Genomic DNA, 21,186 nt, shown 5'->3' with positions numbered 1-21,186 from the left:
AGAGGAATAGATAGAAAAGAAAAAGAAAAGAAAAGACCACATCCCCTCTGATGTGTGTTCACCTTGTGTGAGCTGAGTGGGCGTGGTCACAGGAGCTCCATCGAGCGAACACAGGTGACCGCAGGGGTCCAGAGTCACGACTCCGCCTCTGTTCTCGATGACGCAGTGCTCAGCTTCGATGCCAGGACCCTGGATGGTAATATCCTGTGGCACGGCGGCGTCATCACGACCGATACGAGTGATTCCTGCAACACACAAACAAACACACACACACACACCAGGCAGAGTAGAGTTAAAAGGACTCAGGATTTTATCCATATTTCCATCACTGGAAGTAGTTCCAGCTGCTTTATGTCATGGTATCCATACGCCATCAGAGACACAACTAAAACAAACTAGTTTCTTCCCTGAAAGAATAGATCTTTACAGATTTCTAAAAAAAAAACAAAAAAACAAAAAACATCTGCAATGTTTAGATAAAAATCTAAAAATATTAGGTTCTAAGAGCATTGCACCCAGAATGTTCCCAGAACATTTTGGAAACTGTTCCTACAACTAAAAAAAACCTTGCTGGAACATTGCAGGAACATTTATAAACATTCTGTGAACCTGACAGATCTTCACACTGGTTCAAAATATTCAGCCTTATAACCAGTAAGCATTTAGCGATGGAGTCTTGTGTTTGCGTTTGTCTTTAAAGCGGTTTGTCTGTCTGATCCACACACATCAGACCTGTTAGCTCGCTACGACTGAAACCCGTCTCGTCACCACACCAAAAAATGGTTTCCTTTAATTGAAGTGAGGAGCTCGGCATGGGATTTCCCACAGCGTGAAACACTCTGTCCTGTGCACTGTAAGAGCGGAGACATGGCCGTATTTAGACAAACGCTGGCAGCGACGCTGGCATTCATGTTCTGAGGAAACAATCTGGGAGGAACCGAGGAAATGGACACGAATCATCCAGAGTTTTAACAATAGAGTGGACTTTACTGTCTCGACTGAGCTGGAGGACGTCTAACACCGTCCCTCAAGCTGGGATTTAATAAAGAATTAATAGGATGCTGGGTTTAAACAATGAAGGAAGGAAAAAGCATCCAGAAAATATTACTCTGTGTGTGACGCTGGTACAAAAAAATAATCAACATCATGGACGGTGTGATGAAGTGAAGCTACTGTTAACTATGATAATTACTGAGGATAATTGATTTCTCTTTTATATAGCAACAATTGTCATTTTATTTATTTATTATCCACTTAAAGATGTGGAACTTCCGTAAAACAGGTTAGTTGGGGGGGGGGTATGGGGTATGGGGTTGGGGATGTGGGGGTAGCTAAAGTGGTTAAAGCTCTCGGTTGTTCACCAGAATATCAGGGTTCAAGCCCCAACACTGCCAAGCTGCCACTGTTGGGTCCTTGAGCAAGGCTCTTAACCCCACCTGCTCCTGACCCTGCACTCTGACCACAACCCCCAAGGATGGGGTATGTGAAGAAAGAATTTCACTCTGCAGTAATGTATATGTGACAAATAAATACAACTTAACACTTTATTCTTCATGTTAGAAAGAAACCACAGTGAACTCCTCCGTCCTGAAGATGTAGGAAAACCTTCCAGAAAAGTTCCAGCTTCACCTTCTGACTGACACCAGAGACTCCTTCAACAAACATCTCCTTACTTTAAGAAGAATTTCACCACATCAGTGACGAGTGGTTGCTATGGAAACAAGCATACTAATATAATATAAACGCCACAGAGATGTGACCTGTGACCTTGATCTGTAAACGGTGCTTTGCAATTTTTTGTTGCCTCTGCCTCTCCTCTCACAATCTCAAAGACAGGAAGTGAGGTCATCGGCTTGTCCTGCCTCTGCTCCGAATCATTTCCTGTCTGTTTTTCCTGCAGAGGAGGTGGAGGTGGAGAGAGAAAACGTGTTGCCATCACGTGTGAAATGAAACCGGCGGAATCATCTTCAATCGCTAAAAAAAGACTCGACACCTCCCTGATTCTCCATAAAAAGAACAAGTGCATGATGGGAAGATATGTGCAGGAACGTCACCTTGTCACCGTCTTTTCCTCTCAGATAACCTTAACGCCGTCTTCATCCTCCCTCAGGCCTGCAGGCTGCACTAACAATAGGCATCACGTGCATCCTCTCGCCCACAGAGTCGCTCACACACACACACACACACACACACACACAAACACACACATACACGCTCACACACACACACACACACACACACACACATACACGCTCACACACATACACACACACACATACACGCTCACACACACACATACACGCTCACACACACACACACACAAACACACACATACACACTCACACACACACACACACACACACGCTCACACACACACACACATACACGCTCACACACACACACACACACACACAAACACACACATACACACTCACACACACACACACATACACGCTCACACACACACACACACACGCTCACACACACACACACACACACAAACACACACACACACACACAAACACACACATACACGCTCACACACACACACACGCGCGCTCACACACACACACACACACACACGCTCACACACACACACACACACACGCTCACACACACACACACATACACGCTCACAAACACACACATACACACACACATACACGCTCACACACACACATACACGCTCACACACACACATACACAAACACACACATACACACTCACACACATACACGCTCACACACACACACACATACACGCTCACACACACACACACACACAAACACACACACACAAACACACACACACAAACACACACATACATGCTCACACACACACAAACACACACACACAAACACACAGACACACACACCACAAACATACCCAAAGCTGCCCAGTGCTTGGACCCCTGTGTTTACTTCATACACACAGAAACTATTCATTTAAAATATTTCAGTAAATCCCAATTCTTTAGATATTTTTTTAAAAATGTTGTATATATTGAGCCAAATTAAAATATCTATATACAGATTTCTATTCTCCTCAACAGACTCTTTTATAATCCGAGGAATGTTAAAAGAACGTCTGTAGAACCCTGAAGAAACGTTTGGTCATTTTTATTGACGATCCGATTCATTCCATCTGTCTGGAAATCCATATAGCGACTGATAACGTACATCATAAATAAATAGCATGTTAGCATAGGGCATCATCTTTAGCAAGTCCTGTGGCTGTGTCCTAAAGCACACACACATTTCAGAAGGACTGACACCAAATCTAAAGGTAATTAGCGAGGAGCATTGAAGCTTTTCCAGTTATCATTCCAGAAACAAATTAGCGCTTCCATGACGATGATGATGATGACGATGATGATGATGATGATATAAACTCAGAGACTTTAGTTTCCTTTGTGCTTCTTTCTTTACTCCGCCTCAGGGAACCTTTAAAGCAGTAAATGTATTTTTATCAGAAAAGGTTCCACGGAGTTTAATCAGTATGATCATCAGACAGAGCGAGGGCGGCTGATGTTCGCGAGGGTGCTTATTAACACTGTGAGAGTGTGTTCTGTTCTAAGCTCAGCTGTGACACGCGACTGCACTAGTTCAAGTTAAACCTGGACCCTTGGGGGGCGGGGGTAAGAGGGCTGTTCCCACGCATGTGATTGGTCAGCCTTAACAGCCTTAACTCAAACAAGCTTTTTCTTTAAGACCTCAAGCTTATCAGTGCATCAGTGCTGGAAACAAAGAAAGTGACAGACCTAGTGACTTTTTGAGTAGATGATTGTGAACTTGAAGTTCTCTAGCTCAGCTGCTGATGTTATGGGTTGAAAAAACAGATTTGGTCAGCGTTACTGAGCAGCGTTATACCCAACAACCAATCACTGAGCAGCATCATACCCAACAACCAATCACTGAACAGCGTTATACCCAACAACCAATCACTAAGCAGCATCATACCCAACAACCAATCACTGAGCAGCGTTATACCCAACAACCAATCACTGAGCAGCGTTATACCCAACAACCAATCACTGAGCAGCGTTATACCCAACAACCAATCACTGAGCAGCGTCATACCCAACAACCAATCACTAAGCAGCATCATACCCAACAACCAATCACTAAGCAGCATCATACCCAACAACCAATCACTGAGCAGCGTTATACCCAACAACCAATCACTGAGCAGCGTTATACCCAACAACCAATCACTGAGCAGCGTCATACCCAACAACCAATCACTAAGCAGCATCATACCCAACAACCAATCACTGAGCAGCGTTATACCCAACAACCAATCACTGAGCAGCGTTATACCCAACAACCAATCACTAAGCAGCATTATAAACAAACAACTAATCATTGAGCAGCATTATTTACTTGCAATTATTATTATTATTTTCTGTTTTGCTAAAACTCTATTTTATTGTACTATAAATCCTTTTCATCTATTTTAACATGAAGTTCTGATGAATAAATGAATATTTAAGTTCTTCTCTGAAGCCATCTTTATTAACTTTATTAACATGAGTCAATAATGCCATCTTTCACCAGAAAAAAATCAGAAACACTGAATCTCATTCCAAATAAAGCTCCAGAGAGTCTCTGTACTGCTACCACTCACTGCTTTACCATCCAGGGAATCATTACAGAGTCACATGTACATGAATGAATCACATGTAAATAAATGAATCACATGTACATGAATGAATCACATGTAAATAAATGAATCACATGTACATAAATGAATCACATGTGAATGTATGAATGAATCACATGTACATAAACGAATCACATGTACATAAATGAATCACATGTGAATGAATGAATGAATGAATCACATGTACATAAATGAATCACATGTGAATGAATGAATGAATCACATGTACATAAATGAATCATGTGTACATAAATGAATCACATGTACACAAATGAATCACATGTGAATGAATGAATCACATGTACATGAATGAATCACATGTGAATGAATGAATGAATGAATGAATGAATGAATGAATGACTCGTCTGTGAGGGACTCACCTTCCTTCAGAGGCAGTACGGTGATGGCCACGCTGAGCCGGCCGCTCCCCAGACTGACCAGGTGAGGCGCTGTGCTCTGAACCTTCAGCCCTTTGCCCGTGTCAATCAGGTCCAAAGGAGATCTCTGAACATCACAGAACATCTCATCATAAACCTTCAACCACACTTCACCTGCATCATCATGAGTTCTGCTGAAAACATCACACAAGATTTCTAATGGTGTTCTGATGGTTCATGGTGTTCTCATGGCTCCTGAAGTTTATTTTGATAGCAAACATCTAGCCATGACAGAAAGCTCTTCTGGGTTCCATGCTTTTTAATGCTAATCAGAAAATCCCTGGATATCTGATGGATGTCAGTAAACCAAAGCTCATCAAGATTCTCTACAGTATTTAATGGAAACCATTAGATGAACAAGCAAACTTCATCCACTTGTTTTTTCATGAACGTTTGATATTTGCATGTTAGAACACCTGAGTGTGATTGGCTGAGGTGCAGATTATAAAAAATTTGAAACTACACTAAAGTGTGATCTGGGACAGTAACAGGTTATGCTACCAAGCGTTTGTTAGCAATTAGCTAGCTAAGGATTTCTCGGTTACAGTGAAGACTCCAGGAATGAGCTGTTGTTGCATTTTGATGAAGTAGCATGTGGTCTTGAAGTGTACTTTGATGGTTTTTGTCTTGAATCACCCACTTAAGAACAGTTTTATGGGTTTTTTTTTAAGTAAATAAATTTGCATAATGAGCAGAGAGTGTTAGCATGGAGACACGCCCACACCTGAGCGTAGTTCTGCTCTGAACTCACCTTAGGAGGTGTGAGGTTCTGGTCTGATTCTGGCTGCAGTGTGGTTTCAGACCTGTCTCTCTCAGTGTCCTAAAGAACATAAACACACACACACACACACAAACACACACACACGTTAGCACCACTCTGTGACCTACACGCTGAACATCCATCCCTCAACATCTGAGTTATTCGGTCGGATCTCAGAGCTTCAGCAGCGCAGCACGAAAGCTGATAAGGGAATAAAAGGATGGAAGATTACCCCTCAACACATGAGAAGTTCCTGGGATATAATGGGACATAAACACATAAAGACTGGACACACAATCGCTCTCAGATTCATGGTTCCACACGGTGGAATGTGCGTGTGAAGAAAGTTCACGGCGGAGCTGAGGGTGGGAGGAACTCGGAGGAATGTTCCGAGCCTACAATTTCCCACAAGTCACTGGGAGGGCTTGGCATGCATGACCGGCGGACAAACGGTGAGAACGGACACGCTACAGGAGCTGAGGCTGGAGGCAGACCGCTTCCTCCTACACGCTCATGTGTTCCACAGCTGGACTCAGAAGATGCAGCTGCTTAAATATAGAAGGTATGAAACAAGGTCTCCAGCCACAAAAGTTTATTTAACTTATTAACTAAGCTAAATAAACCAGCTTAACTTACAGCTTTAACTAAAATATATAACACATGAATAAAGTAAATGTTGCAGCTTCAAATAAAAACATCTCTTTACATTTTTCTTAGATTGATTTTTCTAATAAAATACTGTCAGATATTTATTTACATTAAATTTTCAAATTTTAGATTTTTTTTTTTAAATATTTTTTGCCCAAAAATACTGATTTCATGCTTTAATTTTATAAATATTAAAATACAAATATTTATTTAAATAATATTTGTAAATGTTATAATTCCCCCCCCCAAAAAAATGCTTATTGGACTTTTTAATTTTATAAATATTAAAATACAGATATTTATTCACATAATATTTTTACATTTTTATAATTCTTTTTTTTTTTTTTTACGAAAATACTGATTACACACTTTCATTTTTGTAAATGTTAAAATACAGATATTTATTCACATTATATTTCCAAATTTTAGATTCATAAAAAAAATATTTTTTTGTCCAAAATGCTGATTGCACGCTTTAATTTTACAAATATTAAAAAACTGTAATGTCCACAGCTGTTACAGTAAAGCTCATGTCTGGATGTTCAACACCACAGCAATCTGCAGATGATCAGAACTTTTTATTTATTTACAGTTTTAGAGAAAAACGCAGCGCCCTCAATCTTTCAACTTACAGAATCCTGACACTGAGACTCCTTACCTGAAAAATCAAATCTTCAAACAAGTCGTTGTATAAATGATGTTAATTACTGACATTATAGATGTGCATTAATAATAAAAAGCTTGAAGATCCCAGTAAAAATCTGAAAATATTAATGTATACAGTTTAATTCAGAAGATTAGATTCTGTTCATGAAATAAATCTGTTCTGATGGAGACGGCGATTTTACTGATGTCTGAAGGAAACTTTACAACTGAAAGTAAGCCAGTTAATGAGTGCTGGAGCGGTGTTTTCACTCAAGGTTCCTCAAGGGTTCCTCGGCTAGTAAAGTGTTATCAGCTTCCCGATGGCTTGTACCTGGAACCGTCTTGAACCGTCTAGATGTAATAAACATGTCTGAATTCTGCTTTGTGGCTCAGACTGCAGTGGAGCAGACGGCTGAGAGGAGATTAAAGTGTCAGGTTGAGCAGGAGTTCGTCCTCGTCTCCGTCCTCCCCACGGCTCTGCTGCTTTGTGTCACCTCTGTTTCCGCTGATTGAGCGCTCGTTTCCCACATGAGCTCACGGCGGGTTCACTCGGCTCTGCTCGCTCCCTCTAATCTGCTTCCCCTTTATCACGCCAAACACAATATCAGGCCTGAGAAAACAAAAACACCAGTTCGGTCTGCAGAAAGGAGGTCAGGAGGTCCAGACGCTGTTTGCTAACCTGCTCAGAGGGCACTTCACAAAATCCTGACCCACTTTCTGACCTTGTCAATACTTGCGTTAGCGAGAGCGCTCCTTCTGTCGCTCCTCTAACCCTGGAGTGTCAGGTAGGCGGGCGAGTTCGGACAGGACCGAGGCGGCGCTCTGGCACGAGAGGCAGAAAGGTATGTTGGCCTCCATACACAAACATCACAAACAGACGGATTCCGTAACGCCACTGCTGAAGCTTATCAGACTGAAGAGGAGGTGATGTAACCGTGAAATCTGATTCTGGAGGATGAAGCGTTCTGTAAGGAGAGGTTTATGGAAGGAGTCTCCAGTGTCAGCGCTGTGTAACAGTCAGAGGTAAAGTTCTTAAATCTTCAGGAGAGAGCTCACACTGTTTCTCAGGGTTTCTCAGTAAAATGATTTTTTTCCATTTTATTAACTTGGAATATCGCTGCAGGATCTCCACACACTTCATCACACCCAAACAAACTACATCTCACACAAATGATTTATCCATTTGTTTTTCTATAAAATGTGGAATGTCCACAAAACAAGTTCATCTAAAAGTGGAAGATTCTGGTTTGAATCCAAGCGCCGATGAGTTTCAGCAGAGGAAGTGGACTGAAGGGAAGGGAGTGTTGTGGACTCGGAGGAAATCTTGTTTCTGACAGCAAATAGAATGATCAAAGTGTATGAGGAGCCTCCTTATTCCTGATTAGAGCTTTAGTGATTAAAGTCTGAAAGGAACGGCATCATGGGAGCTCACACCAGGTGCCAAGGCCAACGGGTTTCGAAGGTCTGGAAGGTTTAAAGCTGGGAAAGTGTCTGCTGAACGACGTGCTTTCATTCCTCTTCTAACACAAACATTAGCAGATTAAAGCTGAGGTTCTCCATTTAATTCCATCAAAGTCCAGATTTATTCACGAACACATCTCAGTATTTAAACATGTACAATAATATTCTGATATTACTAAACACAATACAGTTTTATTAACAATATTTTTAGATTCAAGTCAACACTATTGTTTAGAAAACAAGGTCTAGAGCATGTTCAGGGATCTAAATCCAGCTGAAGGTTCTGTCAGGAACTCACCATCATCACGATCAAGACCAGGACTAACTGAGATCGAGTCACAACAGAATGCTGGAAGATTGAGTCCGAGTCCAACAAAAATGATTACAAGATCATGTTCAGCCTTCAACTTTACAAGGAACCGTCTGAAGAACCCTGGAGGTGTATTGTTTTTCAGTTCCTGAGGCTTGCGTTAAATTAATTCAAATGAAGTTAGCAGTAAAAGATGCTAATAACTTTAAGAACTTATTAATAATTCGACCAAACTTGATAATATATTTTGTTAGGGATTTTTCCCATGGTTCCAGCTGAGAGCATTATCTCCAACAGGTGCTCAGGGCGGTGGAACACGACATTGAGCCTCATCCACATTCGTTATCTTTCTGACACACATGATTAGCTAGTATTCCTGTGATTGACAGCTTAATGCACCGCCCTTTTGCTCTACCCTCTGGCTCCTGGTGACTGCAGCACCATCGGGAAATTTGTGACCTCAGGATTTGATAATAACTTTTTTCACTGTCCCAGAACCCTGCTTCCCAGTTAGAGAAACATCAGAAACTATGTCCACTTTCTCGTCTGAAGCTGTGTTTAATGATAATAAACTGAAGTTTGAAGTCGAGTGTCTGATCTCTCTCGCCATGGCTGCGTCCCAAACGCCGACCTGTTCTACATGTGACAAGGCTCTCATTGTGTCTCACCTCCTTGTGGTCATCATTAGCTTCCCTCTGGAACTGTACATGACGAAACTGACCAGCCCTCAGCGTCCCACACACACGTTCTGTCTCTTTCCTCGGCCGCGTCCAGACCTTCAGGCGCACAGTCTGGTCTCTGTTCTGCTCCTGTCCCCTGATCTTTATTACAGCAACACAAAAAGCAGAATTCCTTCAAGTCTAACGCTTCTAACGGAAAAGTAATCCTAATCACCGCGGAATGTCGAGGAACCGAATATTAATCAGACACACTTTATAATGAAACTCTCTCCGCTCTGAAACTGACCCGCTCTTCTGCCTCTTAGATCCTAATACATTTTCAGCGTAAATGACCGAAACAGACGAGAGAGTGTTTTCACAGGTGTGGAAGATGAACAGAACGGAGGTCTTGGTGATTTAAGAGCCATTTGGGAAGCTGAAACTGACTTTAAACTCCTCCGTAATAGTTTTTGTTTTCATGAAGCTTTCTTACATGAGTGAGTTATCAGGTATCTACCATAGGTTAAATACCTATGAGGTGCTGAATCACATCGTATTTGGTTGAGTGTGCAGTGTGATTCTTTTTCCATCATGATGTTCTCTCTCTCTCTCTCTCCTCCTCTCTCTCTGTCTCTCTTTCTTCCCAGCATTCTGTATCATATTTATCTTTAAACATATGATGGAAATTAACACAAACAATTCCAGGTCTTGCTAAGGCTTGTTCCAGGGACTTGACCCAACATCTGTTGGTATGCAGGGGCAACAAAGAGACCTGTAGAGTCATCGCTCCGTCTCCAGACCCGCTCTTATGATCAAAAGGTTCCTGAAATCCTGAAAACCTTTTCAGTTGTGAAAGTTCCTCAGGTTCTCAAACAAAAACAGGAATGTTTAAACAGCAAAAGCCTTTATTATAATATAATTTTCATATATTAAATTCCGGATAGGATGCTTAATGCTTTAGGAATGAAGGGATAACTCACTCACGTTAATCCCGGAGCGTGTTAATGACCGAGTGAGTTAAAGTGTGAAGCGCTGCAGAAAAGTGACAACCTCAAAATATGACATCATCATACATATGTAATATATATATTAAACTAAGCTATACAAAATACAAAAATAAACAATTAAAAATGCAGTGGTTTTCACCATAAAATGCTCGTGCACAATAATTAGAAGTACGCATGAGCAGTAATTATTATTACTTTAAGATACTTTAAAAAAAAAAAAAAAAAAGCAATAAAAAACACACCGAGTACTTTATCTCCTATATCCTGAATATAAACTCTGAACTCTCTCACCGAAGCAGATCCGATGCCCGTCATGATGGATGATCCTGTCAAGTGTCGTGTTCCTCACGAGCGACAGGAATCCGTTTCCCGAAAAATTAAAAAAAAGGAGAGAGAGAAAAAAGAGAGAAAAAAGCACGAGGCCAGAAACACGATTAGAGAACCCGGAGCAGGTTTTTCGCTCTCACCGGTGTGAAGTCGCGAAAAAATGTAACGGGAAACGAGGAGCGACACCACCGACTCCGACACCGCACACGCGCCCTCGCCTCCCGCTCCATCGGCGGCGGAATGCGCCACAGCTGGAAGAGACGCGTGCGCGCATGCGCATGCGCAGTCGTGACCTCAGTTTAGCCCCCCTCTGCATTGCTAACGGAGATAAGGTGGCGTTTAAACACCACGGTGTGTCTTCAGTATCCAGCTTAAAACAACCTTACACGGATATTCTAATGATTTGTGACGTAATTGATAATATTAATTAATTGACACTTGCCCTGCACTTTCACCTGGTGTATGACTGCTTCCATTTTTTCTTTCTTTTCTCTATTTTTATATTCTGAATACAAATATAGAAATAGGCTCCAGGTTTTATGTGGAAGAAAGGGATAACAGGATGATGGATAGCAGCGTCTCTGTGGATCATGTTTTGTATCATCCACTCTAGAAAACAAAATTAAACAGAGGTGTGTGTTTACATGAATGATCGTTTCTTCTCAAACTTTATTCCGCATATGTTCTAAGTTACAGAGCTTATTTGTGGTCACCGACTTGGAAAAGACTTGAAAACCAGAAGATCTGCAGGGCAGTGGTGAAGAGAGGTTCAGTTCAGAACAGAACATCAGAACATCAGGTCAAAAGTGCACGCTGTCTTCTGGATAAAAATAATAAGCACGTGTTAGAGCCAGCGTTGGCACCGGACGAGGGATGAAAAAACGACACAAAAATATTTTGAAGTCGAACGTTCGCTCAGTCACTCCTCAGGCGAGGGAGAATTTACTGTGAAGTGTTCGGGGTTTCGATGATTTAACTCTGTATTCCAGGAAGGAGTCTCCAGTGTCAGCCCTTTGAGGTAGGCAGAGGTTTGTACACTTGTTTGTGTAACTATAAATGGATAAAAAGTATCACACGTGGCCTAAAGAATAACTAAAATGCTGCACATGTGGTGTAAAAGGAATAAAACACATCAGGACATGTAGTTATTGGAAAATGATTGTGTTTTAGGCTCGCTCCAGCACATGATGAACAGATCGGACCAATCCGATCAGATACGCATCGTTAATCATCACGCTCTCACCCCGAGGCAAGAACCTCCTGCCAAAGCCTCACCTGTCCTCAGAGCCCGGGAGAACCTGACAGGATCGCCAAATAAAGAGCGAGAAAGACAACAAATGAAAGATCCGTCTGAATCTCCTGCGCCAGCTGGAAGCCTCAGGACCTGGAGATTCAGACCAATTAGCATCTCTTTATCCAAAAGATTCACTCAGCAACCAGACCAAGACCTGGATCTCATCAGCTGGGGGGTTGGGGGAGGGAAAGAGTGAGGGAGAGAGAATTAAAACAAGAACGACAGACGGGGAGGGATGAATGAGGCACAGGAATGAGTGGGAGTGAACGAGTGAGCAGGAGAAAGAAGGAAAACAAAACATCACCTGAGAAGCACTTGGTAGAGTTTAGTAATTAGATCTTAATGATTAAAAAAACTGGATTTATTAAAAAGAAGAATAGAGATCTGTTTTAGATTCAGTGATGAACTGAATAAATATTCAGAAGGGTAGACGTGAGTGTGGAAGATTTGAGAAATTAGAGGAAAAAAGAAAAATATTTTACAGTTTATCTTCATGTTTTTAATCTCTCACAGTCTAATCTGCAGATTTTTTAAATGAGGTTTTACCTTTTAATTTTTTAAAATAATTTTCCCCTTTTAATAATTTTTTATTATGATTCCCTGTGGTCTGTTTCTGCCTCAGACCGTGTTATTTTAGGCGGGATTGCACAAGGACTAAACTTTATCATGGATTCAGCAGTTGCATCAAACTTTGTTTAAAGTGCATTTAGGCTATTATTTATTTTATTACATTAGTCTGAAGGTTTTTATACCAAGACAAAAATATTCTGCATGCCTGTTTTCTTTAAAGTGACAAATTTTAAGAATTTTAAAGTTTAAGAATATCAGAAATATCCCAGCCACTGAGCCTCATCTAATGTGCTGTCTTCTTCTTTTTTATTTACAAGCGTGCTCATAACCAATTCATTAATATAACGAGTTTAAAAGATCGATCAGGATCAAAATCTCAAGCAATCAAGTTAAGCATCGCTGGGAATCAGGAAAACGGCTCTGAGATGCTCTGAAACAAATAAAAAAGGACTTACTGAAGAATGGGATTAAAAAAGATATCACAGAAAGGCAGGACGAAAGACTGGAGGAGAAAGAGGTGTAGTAATAGGGTGTACAAACTTTTGCACTTCATTTCTAATCAAAAGAATAAATCTTGCTGCAGTGTGTGTGTGTGTTTGTGTGTGTGTGTGTAAGGAAAGGTTTAGGATGAAGAATCTAAACTCGGTCATTAAGGATGAAAATGAAAAGCAGAAACTGCAGGAGAAAGGAAATGGTGCATGTAATGGAGGCAGAAAGAAAAACCCTGTGTGGAGATGATTAGATCTTCTTCTCCTCGCTCTGTATTTCAGTGAAGCCTGAAAAAAAAATCTCAGCTGGGAACATTCCAGAACGCCCCCCCACCCCATTGGATTGTTTTAAAGAGCGACACGTCAGACTTTTTATCTGTTTCTAGTCATGTTGGTGAAATGAGTTCCTGTTCTCACTCATGCTACAGCTATAAACCTTCACTCCTTCATTAAACTCCCTTTTCTGTCACTCAGTGCCGAAACATGTCTTGTAACATTCCCGATATTCCAAACTCATCTGTCCTGATGATGCTGGAAAACTTAAAAATCTCTCCCTCAGTAATGAACGACAAGTGAGTCTCTTACAACATGGTGCCTTAGTGGTCAGCACTGTTACCTCACAGCAAGAAGGTCCTGGGTTCAAATCTTGGGTTCGGACAGGCAAGGGTCTTTCTGTGTGGAGTTTGCACGTTCTCCCCGTTCCTGTGTGGGTGTACTCTGGTTTCCTCCCACAGTCCAAAAACATGTACATTAGGTCGTTTGGTGATTCTAAATTGCCCATAGGAGTGAGTGTGTGGTTGTCTGTCTATATGTGGCCCTGTGAAGGACTGGAGACCTGTCCAGGGTGTACCCCTGCCTTTCAATGTGTGCTGGGATAGACTCCAGCAGATCCCCGTGACCCTAATTAGGAATAAAGTGAGTACAGACAATGGATAAGATAAATATATGTTTATGTTTTTATCTTAATGCTCAAATAATTGGTGCAAAATAATCTGAATTCAAATAAATCCCTTTATGGGACACTTGATTGATGGAATTTATGGAAGTTCTTCCAACTCTTCTGCGGAACATTCCAGACTCAAAAGCTCATTTTGGATCATTTTAAGAAGCATTTCTAACCGAAACCAAAAATAATCCCGGCTAGTGCTTTTCCCTCGATCATAGGTTTGACAGAGCCGAGGCTAGACCCTAATCTGAGCGACCCTCGTGTGTGTGAGTGTGTGTGTGTGTGTGTGTGTTGCTTTATACAGAAACCAAATGTCTAAACATAAAGTTTCAGAAGAGACCAAATCTGTCCAGGACAAACCGCTTCTCGTGGTCACTGTGGCTTTTAGCTAAAAGAAAGCTCTCAAACAAACAGGCTACAAACATCCGGAAAAATCCGCAGAAGCAGAAGTAAATGTCAGAACGATCACCTTCCTTTACTTTCGTTTCTCTCAGAAAAGATAAATCATTTATTTCCAGGAAGGAAAAAATTTATCAGACTTGAGTGCTTACTCCTGACCTGAACCCTGAAGTTCAAGTGGTCAGCCTAGTGGAGAGGAAGGACGGGAAATAGACGGAGATGCTGAGATAGAGAGAGCATGTGTTCAGCTGAAACCCAACATTACAGCAGAAATACGCTCGAGACTCTAACCACAAAACTACCTCCATCTTCTGCTCTGGCATTCTCGACTCACCGCCATCCAGGGGCAGATGTTTATTCAAAGAATAGAAATAGAAAGAAAATCATAAATAAATACAAATTTTTGGAATATATGTGTGAAATAGAGCATGCAAGGAAACATTCCCAGTTTACCTCATTACCTTTATTATCTCTGAGTACTAACAAATAACAATTAATAAATAAAAACAAAATGGTTATAACCATGTAATAATAATAATAATAATTATTATTATTATTTTTATTATTATTATTGTTAGCATTCTTATTATTATTTTATTATTTATTTTATTTTATTTTATTTTTTTCATTTTTTTTATTTTTACACTCAGCTCCAAAATGAGTTGCACCCTTTCAGACATTTTAACATAAAAAAATATTTGAAAAACACATCAAGCCACGCACTGGCTCTGCCCAACATAGGGCTTTGGTCAACCAGGAGCTTCTGCCCAACATGGGGCTTCTGTCCAGCTAGGGGCTCCCATGTGACATAAGCCTTGACCTACCAGGGGCTTCTGCTCAACACAGGGCTTTTATCTCATCAGAAACATGCTCCACATATTATAAAATAACATTTACATTCACTCACTTTAATTAAGGGTGCCAATAATTTTGGAGTTAGAGTAATTGACGGTCATTGAAGATGATGATGATGGTGGTGGTGTTCATGTGCTCTCTAAACTCTATGATGGTCTCCTGTCTTGATGTGGTTCTGATGTCCTCAGAGTGTTGTAGTGGTCATGTGACTGCCTGGTCAGGTGGGTGGAGGAGGAGGAGGTCATTGAGCCTGATGACGGTGTTGGCGAAGTCCACCAGCTCCACAAAGTCTGAGGTGATGATGTTCACACCGTTCATGCCTGGTTTCTGTGTCTCCACCCACGTCATGATGACCGGCAAGTTCCTGCGGGCGACAGGAAACAGACCTCATCAGCAGCGGGGTTTAATCTGCAAGTGCTTTATTTATACACACTAAATATCATTCAAGAAAAAAAAGGCCATGTGCTGGAGATGCGGTCTGAGAAACATTTCCTGAAGTGTCTGTGGAGTTTATTTTAAAAAAAATAGAGAACAAGCTCAATACAGTTAATATTAGATTATTATTAGATTTAGCTAGCTGCTCTGTTTGTGCTATTACTTCATTAAGCTAGCTTAGACATCATGATGAAGAACATTCCAGAAAAACAGAAGAGAAGGGTCTGTAAGAAGAAGATTTAAAGCAGTTAAATGAGTTTTTTAATATCACTGAGCTTCAGGTGCATGCTGGAAAGAGCATGAGGTACGAGGATCATTTCTAACTCAGTGCCAAACTGTCAATCACCTCATCAGCCACGCCCCTTTTATTCATCAACAAATATCTCCTACGAAGTGATCATTTCTTATAAGTTTTCCTAAATAAATTGTGGAGCTGTAATCTATAATACACCTCTGTCTTCTTTCCTATTCGCTAACATGGGAGTGGGCGGAGTTAAAACCATGTACCCCAGCCCGCCAAAACAAAACCTCTGTGACGTTAAGGCTTTGGTTTTGACTTCCTGTTATGAAGTCCGCTCAAATATACAGTCTGTGTTGAACAAGAGAATGAGTTTAAACTCAACTAATCACTTCTGATTGAAACTTCCAGCAGAAAGAGAAAGTTTTCCCTCCTCGTGCACAACAAAACCAGGAAGTGTGAGGAGTGTAGTTTATCATGGAATTATCTCGGAATAACAAACATTCCAGCTTCCTCGCGCGCAGGCACCATTAAACACTTTCCTGCGAGACAGACGGTCATCTGAACGGGTTACACACACACACACACACACACACACACACAGGCTCAGAGCTGTCAGTCATAAGTATTCGCCCCACAGAAGCTTCATCACTATTTCCACAAGCTGTAATTTAAGTGATAAGGAACTACTGGAACTATTTTGTGTACAACAGTGACACCTAGTGGCTACTGCAACACTGACGTTTCTTCAAACGGCTTGTAATAAGGCCATGTGCAGGTTTTACAGGTCGCAACATTATACACTAACATGAAATAACCTTATATAAATATCCCTTTTTAAGTTCCTGTTCTCTCACCTTCCCTTTTTGAGTTACCTCAGACTGTTACACAGCTCCGACACTGCAGACATAATCATCTTACACAAACATCTCCTTACAGAAGTAACAATTACATCTACTTTTTGACAGTGTATCAGAATGAGGGCATTCATATGAATCAACAACATCTGAGAAATCAGAATCGACCTCAGTCCAGTCCCTAACCCAGGTCAGTAACTCACTTCTCCACCAGGTGGTTGCGCAGCCCCTGGACCAGGCCTCTGATGATGGTCTTGATGCGAGGAGTGAGGATGGCTTGGGACACGTGGAAGCTGCCGTACTTGGCCCTCTCGCTCAGCGTGGTCTCCAGGAACTGGATGAGTTTGGTGGTGTCGGTGGTGTTGGCCCACGGGGCTGGGATTTTACTGCCGGGCCACATCAGCGGGCAGCCTTCTGCAGACGGGTGATGATAAAACACCAACACCTATGAGTTTAAATAAATAAATGAGCATAATATAAGGTTAATAAATATTTATATAACACAATATACGTAACATATGCAATTTTTATATATAATATATAAATATATAACTGGGCATCTTTAAGACAGGAAATAAGACTAATCTCTGAGATTAGGGTCAGGGCACGGTCACTCCTCCACCCTGACCTGCAATATTACAGTCTTTAATCATGTCAAATAAATTTGTTTAAAATAATCTTATTTAAAAATTCACATCTGTGTGGAAAGAAATGACTAGATAATGTCCTTGAAAACTCTCTACACCATTAAAAAAACAACAGTCTCAATGGATAAGCATTAATTTATGCATAAAATCTATGAATATGCAAATTAGAACATGTCCATCTGCTACACCTAACATGTAGCCGCTGAAATATTCCATTCAAAGCAGCAAAGATTTTAATCTCCTGGTACCTGGTACTTCTTCTCCCACAGGTAGTCCAGCGTGATGTCCTCCACCACGCTGATCTTGCACAGCTTCGATCCAAACACCTCCTTCAGCATGTTAATAAGGTAGCGATGGTGCTCGGCCTCCATGGCGTAGTGATGGTTAAAGTCCAGGAAGATGACCTCTTTGCGGTGAGCGTTCAGGAAGACGTTTATGTCATCGAGTCCATGTCGTACTCTGAGCCCGAACAGGCCATGGATGAAGTACACCTCGTGGTCCGGTTCTCCGGGTTTAGATGAGACTCGGAGGTCAAAGTAGCGAATGCCGCCGTCCAGCTGCTCTCTGAAGGTCAGATTCTGAGTCATGGACCATTTCTTCATTACTTTTTTAGCCAGCAGGCGAAACACGTACGCTAGGTGCTTGACGAACGCCTTCTGATCCGGACCGACCGGAGCCTGCTCGTCCAACCAGAAACTGAACGAGTCGTGAGAACCTGAAGTGTAGAGCAGAACCAAAGAACTTAAAGGGGCGGTTCGTGATTGAAGTAGCTTCCTAAGATTAGCGAACATCCAAGAAGTCTTAAAAGTCACAAAATAGAAATTTTTAGAATTTAAAAGTTTCATTTCAATTCAAGTTCCTTAAATTAATTAGAGATTCTCCGATCATAAATATTGATCATAAACAAAGTTATTGAGTTTTACATGACGTTGATGAGGATCTGGTTCCTCAGGGGGCGGAGCTATAATTTTTCCAGCCCTGAAATAGCCTAAAAATGGTTCTGAAATGAAAAAGCTCAGTGACGTGTGGTACGAGTGAAGTCATTTCTGTTCGAGAACATCTTCTTTCTCCAAAAATGTGTTTTTAATTTAATTCTTTAACACTTACTGCTGCTTTTTTTTTCTCTCTCTCTTTTGTTTATTTGTCTTCTTTTCCCCCTCAGCTAATCCCCACCGTTATATTACCCTTAAACACACCAGATGTATCAAAGCAGTGGATCAGATTTAGAAATATTCCTTTTATCTCTCTATGGAGATTCTCAATCATCCCGGTTCTGTTATCTAGAAGTTGAGTCATGTCTAGTCTTAATAATTAGATTGAACAACTCTGACTGAAAGTATCTGCAGCTCTGACCAATGCTTAACCACCACCATCCAACATCACCTCCCTGGAGAGACACACCCTGAAAGCCCTCAGCAGCGATGAAAGTATCACCATCTCACCTGCAGATAGAGGAAGATGCACTGTTGTACTGAACACTGCAGATTATCACAGCAAGATCACCTCACATCTAGAAGACTTCGAGAAGCTGAAAAGAAACGTCACCAGCAGCTATAGGAAGAAGGTGTTGGATTACCTAAAACATCTGGCAAGGGACAGGGGGACCTACCACCATCTGTACCCTGAAGAAGCAACTCCCTGCCTTTATGGACTTCCTGAGATACAGAAGGAAGGAGCCTCCATCAGACCAAAAGTCAGCAGCATTAACTTGTTAACATAAAACATTGCCTAATTCTAGCACTGCTGACTGAACACACTGACCACCATATCCAGCACTGACCTATTAGTTCCTCAGGAGCTCTTGGTTGCTGTTGCAGAAAGGACATTATTTATATTATTATTATTTCCTGTCCAGTGTCACCCAAATGAGGATGAGGTTCCCTTCTGAGCCTGGTTCCTCACAAGGTTCCTTCCTCAGATCATCTCAGGGAGTTTTTCCTCACTGCCGTCACCTCAGGCTTCTCATTAGAGATAAACCTTTAGAATAAATAGCAACTCATTGCAACACACTGATGAAACAATGGTTTTGTTTGATATTACGTCACTCTTCACCAGTATCCACACCACTGATGCTGTCACAGCGGTTAGGAGAAGACTGAAAGTGGACATCAGCCTCAGCAGAACCTCATCATGGCCAGATCTACTGTCTCCTTAGACCTGTGTCTTAACAGCGCAATATATTAGAAATATATCATTTTTGTCTCAGTGTTTGGAAGAATTCTAATAAATTTGTTGATTAATTAAGAACTGAATAGCGAGATTATTTCAAGAAGAGTGAAAAATAAACCTTACAACTCTCTAAACGTCCTGCTCTTCCTGAGGGAACATTTAAGATGAAGCTTTTGTGTAAGTCTGAATTTTTCTATTTTCTGTCCATAGTGATATGTGATATGGTTCAGGACTAAAAGTCAGCTCTGGGTGAATTACAGACCCACCGGGAACGGCGAGGTATTTGAGCGGCATGGCGGAGAGTGATGGACTCAGGGATCCCATCCAGTCCGCGTTGCTGGCGTCACCCGTCGGCCTGGTCTTCATCTCGCTGATGTGTGACGTCACTATAACGTGTTAAAATTCATAGCGGCTAATCTGAAGGATGAAACCCGAGAAAGCTACGAGACACGCTCCGAGGGCAACTGGAACTGAGAGAGAGTTTCTCAGAGTCTTAATCAGATTAGAGCTAAATCACTCTCTTTATCCTCTCTGCCTTCCTTACTAAAATAGCTCTAGATTAGCCCCACCCCCTCGCTTGCTGATAGCCAATAAGAAACAGGCATCTAAAAATGAAATTCAAATTTTATTTGTCACATATACAAACATACACAGTACGACATGTAGTGAAATGTTTTTACGACTGTCCGATAATGGAAATAAAATTATAAAATTAAAATATAAAAAGAATATAAGAATATAATATGAAATATAATATAAAATCCAATCAGGTATAACATTGTGACCACTGCCAGGTGAATAAGACTGATGATCTCCTCATCATGGCACCTGTTAGTGGGTGGGATATATTAGGCAGCAAGTCAACATTTTGTCCTCAATGTTGATGTTAGAAGCAGGAAAAATGGACAAGCGTAAGGATTTGAGCAAGTTTGACCAAAATGACCAAATTGTGATGGCTAGACCACTGGATCAGAGCATTTCCAAAACTGCAGCACTTGTGGGGTGTTCCCGGTCTGCAGTGGTCAGTATCTATCAAAAGTGGTACAAGGAAGGAACAGTGGTGAACCGGAGACAGGGTCATGGGCGGCCAAGGCTCATTGATGCATATGGGGAGAGAAGGCTGGTCCGTGTGATCTGATACAACAGACGAGCTACTGTTGCTCAAACTGCTGAAGAAGTTAATGCTGGTTCTGATAGAAAGGGGTCAGAATACACAGTGCACAGTACAATATATAAAAATAAAAATAGGACAAAACAATAAAATAGAATAAGAGTAGAATAAGCAGAATAGTCATGATAATAATAGTAATAATTGTGTCAAATCAAATCAACCCTGTGCACTGATTTTTACATTTCTGTACAAACACAGAAA

At 41.2% G+C, this 21,186-nt stretch overlaps 2 protein-coding genes across 9 annotated transcripts in view; both read right to left on the bottom strand.

Annotated features, from left to right (window-relative positions):
* phldb2b (pleckstrin homology-like domain, family B, member 2b) overlaps positions 1 to 11,171 on the bottom strand; it is a 46,978-nt gene extending 35,807 nt beyond the window's left edge. For 3 of the 8 annotated variants that reach the window (XM_058376226.1, XM_058376227.1, XM_058376229.1), the window contains exons 1-5: positions 10,881 to 11,171; positions 9,592 to 9,744; positions 5,851 to 5,919; positions 5,043 to 5,166; positions 63 to 245 (exon numbers count right to left, since the gene is read on the bottom strand). In XM_058376226.1, coding sequence (XP_058232209.1) covers positions 63 to 245; positions 5,043 to 5,166; positions 5,851 to 5,919; positions 9,592 to 9,744; positions 10,881 to 10,904 — 553 coding nt within the window. In that variant the 5' untranslated portion in view covers positions 10,905 to 11,171. The remainder of the gene's footprint in view (positions 1 to 62; positions 246 to 5,042; positions 5,167 to 5,850; positions 5,920 to 9,591; positions 9,745 to 10,880) is intronic. The other 5 variants (XM_058376231.1, XM_058376230.1, XM_058376228.1 and 2 more) reach the window with 3 other exon arrangements.
* Positions 11,172 to 15,488: 4,317 nt separating this feature from the next.
* On the bottom strand, positions 15,489 to 20,180 carry plcxd2 (phosphatidylinositol-specific phospholipase C, X domain containing 2). The gene is made up of 4 exons (XM_058375800.1): positions 20,081 to 20,180; positions 17,894 to 18,360; positions 17,202 to 17,443; positions 15,489 to 15,832 (listed from the first exon to the last, which is right to left on the bottom strand). The coding sequence occupies exons 1-4, from the start codon at positions 20,178 to 20,180 to the stop codon at positions 15,670 to 15,672; spliced, it is 972 nt and encodes a 323-aa protein (XP_058231783.1). The 3' UTR covers positions 15,489 to 15,669.
* Positions 20,181 to 21,186: the final 1,006 nt, after the last annotated feature.

This window comes from Hemibagrus wyckioides, linkage group LG23, assembly GCF_019097595.1.
Source record: "Hemibagrus wyckioides isolate EC202008001 linkage group LG23, SWU_Hwy_1.0, whole genome shotgun sequence".
NCBI classification, from domain to species: Eukaryota; Metazoa; Chordata; class Actinopteri; order Siluriformes; family Bagridae; genus Hemibagrus; species Hemibagrus wyckioides.
The sequence above is the reverse complement of the archived record's forward strand: the minus strand, read 5'-3'. Positions and strand labels throughout refer to the sequence as shown.

What these genes read in the sequence shown, in the direction of transcription:
- plcxd2 (XM_058375800.1), bottom strand. Translation starts at nt 20,180, where the DNA reads ATGAAGACCAGGCCGACGGGTGACGCCAGCAACGCGGACTGGATGGGA. An exon ending in CAAATACCTCGCCGTTCCCG is followed by an intron (nt 18,361 to 20,080) that starts GTGGGTCTGTAA and finishes TCTACACTTCAG; the next exon opens with GTTCTCACGACTCGTTCAGT. An exon ending in CGCAACCACCTGGTGGAGAA is followed by an intron (nt 15,833 to 17,201) that starts GTGAGTTACTGA and finishes TGTCGCCCGCAG; the next exon opens with GAACTTGCCGGTCATCATGA.